This window comes from Haplochromis burtoni, unplaced genomic scaffold (assembly GCF_018398535.1).
Source record: "Haplochromis burtoni strain Fernald_Lab_line unplaced genomic scaffold, NCSU_Asbu1 Contig_127, whole genome shotgun sequence".
Taxonomy (NCBI): Eukaryota; Metazoa; Chordata; class Actinopteri; order Cichliformes; family Cichlidae; genus Haplochromis; species Haplochromis burtoni.
The window spans coordinates 147,758-153,489 of NW_024582488.1; the positions used below are offsets into that span (position 1 = coordinate 147,758).

The window sequence follows — 5,732 nt, forward strand, 5'->3', positions numbered from 1 at the left end:
TTTGAGTTAAAATATATATTTATAATTTTAATAAATGACAAATTAAAAAGGCATGAACAGTTTTTTTGTATGGAAAAAATATCGAACTGTGACACCAAAGTATCGAACCGAACCGTGAATTTTGTGTATCGTTGCACCCCTAATAAATATATATATGTCTATATAGTCTCGTATATACACACACACACACACACACACACACACACACACACACACAATTAAATTGCACATTCTGACCAGCAGTAATCGCTTTACTCGAAAGTACAGTACCTACACAGTATAGTACACTACTTAGGTAGGCTTCTGTAAATATGCTACTTAACTTTAAAACACAACAGCTATGTTTTACACTTTCAGATTAACAGTTTACAGTCTATCTCTAAAGATCGCACTTCTCCTGCGTTGGCAAAAATCTTGGCGGCTCAAAGTTACAACTTGTTGTTTGCATCACTCACAAAACATGAATTCAGTTTGTTTAGCAGAAACGTATATTGCAGACTAAGTATTCAACTTGTGGTCTGTGGCCCATTTTGCCATTGTAATGCTTTTGCTTTGAATGGTTTGAACAGAAACTACATTGAATTTATCCACCCAAATACCAGTCCCATTAAGTGTCCCGGTGAGTCATGACAGCAGAGCAGCATTAACAATAGCAGGACTTCCCCTAAATCAACAGGAGCTCGTTAAAACACCTGTCACTTCCCTGTCACAGGTCACATCAAACTGTAGCTCCATTAGCAGCTATTAACGCAACAAAACCAAATCTGAATTGTGGGTAATGTTTGTAAAATGAATCACTGTAACAAGTAAAATAAGTACAATGTTAGTCTGGGTTTATTTGCACTTGTTGCTTCAAGAGTACGGAAGAAACTAGAAGACATCACTTAAAATATGTTTCTGACTTTTATTTAGTTCGTTTTTAAATGGTAGGACTTGTAGCAGTGATGAATATCTTTTGCACAGCAGAGAGGCTTTTCCTTTCCCACAACGCGAGATTACCCAGCTGTCTTTGTCACTGTGAAGACTGAGATTGATCTGAACCTGAGATATCTATAATCACCAGACAACAGCAGGCAAAATGGGTTCCCATGGGAGAGATTACTGAAGCACGGAGTCAGCTGCTTAAATGTTGACATCTGTTTGCCCTTCACAGAAAAATACCCCACTGAGACACACACACACGCACAAAGTGCTGAAAGAAATGCATACACTTCCCCTGTAACTCTATCCTTACTACGTTACAGTCACCCAGAGATGAAGTAGTTCACATGATTTAATCATACTGAAAGCTGAGAAAATAAATAAATGCTGAGAGTTTGTCTATCAGAGATGAGTCAGTGCAGCAAGGCAGCTTTAATGTATTACATAGCAGGTAGAAATGCACAACACTTGGGTCCCAGGAGCACAAAGCAAATGCTTAAACTCAATACGTACCTTGTGGTCTGTGCTCCCTTCTTCATTCTTGTGCTCGCCTTCTGTCTTAGCATCAGTCTCCTCATTCTCAGTCTCTGTACCAGTCCTGTCCACGTGTGAAGGCGAATGATCATCGCTCTGTTCCGAGCTCCCCATATCTCCATTTACAAGCTCAGCAGTCTCTGTCCTCACACTTTCATGATTCTCCTCTGTATCCTCCTTCTCCTTCTCGTTGTCCTTGTCCATCTGCACTAGCACCCCGTTCGCTGCTTGCCTGTTGGCATCTTGTGTCGTGGCCGCCGCAGAGGTGTTCCTGCTGGTCTCCGTCTTTGGACATGCACGGTGAGCTGGACTGCAGTTGGCAGACTTGTTGATGTGTTTGAGCGGTGAGCTGTCTCTCTTGTTTTCTGTGTTGCTGGAGGAACAGAAGAAAAAGCAAAGGAGGAAGTGGCTCAGTCTGGGTAAGAGTGTATAAAGGGCTAACTAACAAACCTTCCCAGAATAAGAAAATAAGGGAGGGGGAAAAAAAAAGAAATTTACAGTAGGCTGGTCCATACCTTCTCAAGGTGACATATTGTCAGAGTGTGGTGCACAACAGCAAGCAGAGAGCTTTTGCACATGAGTGTGAGAGTTAAAAATAAACCAGTAGAGATGCACAAACTTCCTGCTGTCTTATTAGGTTGCTGACTGAGAGCTGAGAGGAAGTGTGAGTAAAGCAAAAGGGCACAGTAACGAGGAGCAACAGAGCAATAGGAGGAGCAGAAAAGTAAATCACCACTACTCCCGAGAGGTAGATGCTGCACTACTTCCCCACACATGGAAAACCTACTTTATACATTCTGCTGCGAGGCCTCTTTTATGCTTAGCGTCCAAATGAATGAAATGAAAAAACAATTTGCAGAAGACAACTGACACGCAGCACAGAAATGGAAACTAGATTGACAACAATGTGTGTGTGTACAATGTCACCATTCAGCTGCTCGACATCCTGTACCGGCAGTCGGTGCAGCTGTTTCCCAGCAAATGATACTCCACACGTTCAGCCAAACAAGAAGCAGCAACAGTAGCCACTGTGTCTCAGCTAAGATTATCTGAACTCAGTACAGTACATTAAAGGCAAAACTGTTTGCAGATTTAAAAAAGTTACCATGTCTATATCTGGAATCTAACGTTTACCGATGCAAAAAACAATCAACCAACAGATGACTTTTTTCTCCCTGCCCAGTAGAAACAGGAAGTATCAATAAATAGAGGAAGAACGAACAGCTGGTGAAACACCCGACAGATGAATGTGTTGGGGGCCGTCACCCACCTGTGGTGTGGGAACATGAAACTATCTTTTCACCACTCAGAGTAAGACTGACAGTTACCACAACTAGTGGGCGAGATACTATTTAATACAGTATTCAGAAACAATACAGCCGCATCACTTTGTAGGTGCACACATCACTTCCTCCTTCCACACAAATAGCACAGCAAGTGTTCCAGGACATGACAGTGTTTCAAAACAGGCTCAACCAGACACGAATTAAGAGCAGCTTCAGTTGCAGTGTGGTCGTCGCCTAGCTGCCTTTAAGGCAGCCAAACCTTGTGAACCAGATTAGTACATTAGTAGGTTAATTCTGTTCACAGAATCTGTGTGAAGCGTTTCTCTTCTTTGAGCTCCAGGGCCACTGAAGGGATAATCCTCACTGCCCAGGAGTGCCTGAATGAAATAGATGCACCAGATTCCTCTGATTAACCTCATTTCACACCAGAAAATGCGATGAAAGGTGCAAAGAAAGCCTGTAGACCCGGGAGATTTTTAGAGATCCAGGCCAGAGATGAGACAGATTTTAGTGGGCTGTTACTGCTGCAGATTGCATATTTTAGGGGTGCAACTGTACGAACAGACAAGGGCACCATTGTTGTGCCTCTCACTGCTTGCAATGAGCCTCCCTCAGAGACACAAGGCTGCAGCTACAGTGCAAACTTACACGAGTAAAGCACAACAAGTTAGACACAGATCAACACTGGAAAAATCTTACAGAATCTAATTTAACTATGAGGCAACAATATCAAAGTATACACATTCGTCAAAGATTTCCTACCTCATCCTCCTCTCGCAGCAGCGAGTTCTGTCCCGCAACCAAATGTGGACCCGTGTTTCCCCTCGCCTGTACAAATCTCCTTTCATCCCCTTGCTAACACTTGGCTCAGCAGCCACAGACTAATCTCCACTTACTCTCTCTAATGACTCTCGTCCGACGTACAATCAATGAGTCGCGGCTGAAAACTTTGAAACTTCTGCTTTTTTATCCTTGAAATAGTTGGTGTAGAAAAGTTGGGAAAGACCAATTTCTGTCACTGTGATTACAACAAGCCAGAGATTTATTACAAAAGCCAAGAAGTTACAAAGATGAAATCTTTCAACCACATCAAGGCAAAAGCTGCTAATTCAATCACACATTGTGACGGAGTTTTAAATCAGCAAAAGCAATAACAGAGGCTTACATTTCCTAAACATTATTAGGAAAATAACAGAATGAGCAATTCATCCACGCATCAAGTAACTGCTCATTTCTGCAGATATCTAGGCAGAGAAAGTTAAGAGGCCGAACCTGTTCTCCTCAAAGCGGCTGATCAGGTCTAAGACTTTGGAGGGTTTCTCTCTGGGTCTCTCCCGGCTGACAGCCCCCGTTTTTCCTCCTCCACTTCCGTCCTCCATCCTGCTTATAAGTGGGGGTTTCTGGATGTAGCCCAATGGGGATGGGATATCTGTCACTGGGCTTTGGAGGTGCAGTGGCTTTGGAGGCACTGGATATAAAACAGAGGAATTTACAACATGAGAAATGTCCTGAATACTAATCGCAGCTTCAATTCATTTTCTTACTGCAATCTCAGTTTGAAGCTGAAGGTGGCAGCATCAGCTGTCACAAGCGACACCACCTGTAGGACACTGAACTGTAATAAACGTCCTAACTGTAATAAAGAAATAATCGAGCTTGGCAAAAACTAACTGCGCATGGCTTTGCAACTAAATATCCTTCCTGACTTACAGCAGCAGGAAGAATGGAGCTCTGTTCCCTGCATTATCTGTGTAGAATGATTTACCCAACGCAAACACAAGAGGAACGAGTCTCTCGGTTCACTGAACCCAAGCCAGCTTACATAACTCTTCTTCTGGTTTGACCATTTCGTGGATGTTAACAGTGTCAAACAGCGTCCATAAGCACTGATTTATTCAGTGTTTTTCTGCAGATATACAGAGTAAACAAAGACGAAGTGAAAAACAAAGCAGTAGAAAGGTCACTGAGACCACATGTTGTGAATCAGACACTGAAATGCTATAACAATTTGTGTCTCCTAAGATTCTCACTTTGTGGCGTCTGGCTGAATTTTTTCCCACATGCTATTATGTACCTGGTGGTTTAGACTGCAGCCGAGGCCTGCCGCCAGGGACTCTTCCATTGACCCCTCCCCGGCTCTTGTCGGTCGTCCTTGCAGTCACCCGATTCAGACACGCCTGCACACTCGGCGATTCGCTGCGTTCTGACCCTGGGCTGCTGCCTAGAGCTAAAGGACACAAAGAGAGGGCGCACAAGCTTAAAAACAAAATCGATAATGGAATCAAAACCATTTTTATACAAAGAAGTGAGAGTGAAGAAACCAAAAGCATACGTATTTTACTGTTTTATCACTACAGGCATTATCGGCATGACTAATATTTACGATAGGTGACACTGATATATGCCCCACTCATCCTGCAGTGACATTTGAAGCCGTCACTCTGTGGTAGTACATGACTTACGTCGGTGCAATGTTTTACATCAACTACTTTCAAAGGTGAACTATGCTAAAACACATGTTTCTTATTAAGAATGGATTATTTTGAAATATAATATCTGAGTCAGAACTTTTATTTTACACCTTAATTTTCACAACAACCTCTGTCTTGTTTTATTCAGTATTGCAGGTGGCCTGAAAAACCAACGTGCCATTCCAGAAACAGATGTGCAAACATATTCTCCTCCAATTTGCCCTGTAAAGGAAAAAAATCATTCCCATCATATATTAAGTGCCATAAACAGCTGAAGACCACACATTAGAGGGTGTCATACACTTCAGTTGATTATCCCAGTTAATCATCCAGCTGATGATCAGCACCAGTGAGACTTTTTACCCAACCAGCTGGCCACAGATGGCGCAGCATCAGTGTTTAGATAGAGCTGGCAGACCGACTTAATGGAGCAGGCGACACAGACTGGCAGTGTTTACAGTAGCCTAACTCGACCTCTCTCTAACCTCGACACACACACACACACACACACACACACACA

General features: G+C 42.8%; 1 protein-coding gene across 8 annotated transcripts in view; it reads right to left on the minus strand.

Moving 5' to 3' along the window:
* The window catches only part of fgd4a (FYVE, RhoGEF and PH domain containing 4a), a 55,630-nt gene that overhangs the window by 7,701 nt on the left and 42,197 nt on the right, over positions 1-5,732 (minus strand). For 6 of the 8 annotated variants that reach the window (XM_005930363.3, XM_005930365.3, XM_042224086.1 and 3 more), the window contains 3 exons: positions 4,816-4,968; positions 4,014-4,209; positions 1,435-1,828 (listed from right to left, as the gene is read on the minus strand). In XM_005930363.3, coding sequence (XP_005930425.1) covers positions 1,435-1,828; positions 4,014-4,209; positions 4,816-4,968 — 743 coding nt within the window. The other 2 variants (XM_005930367.3, XM_042224088.1) reach the window with 2 other exon arrangements.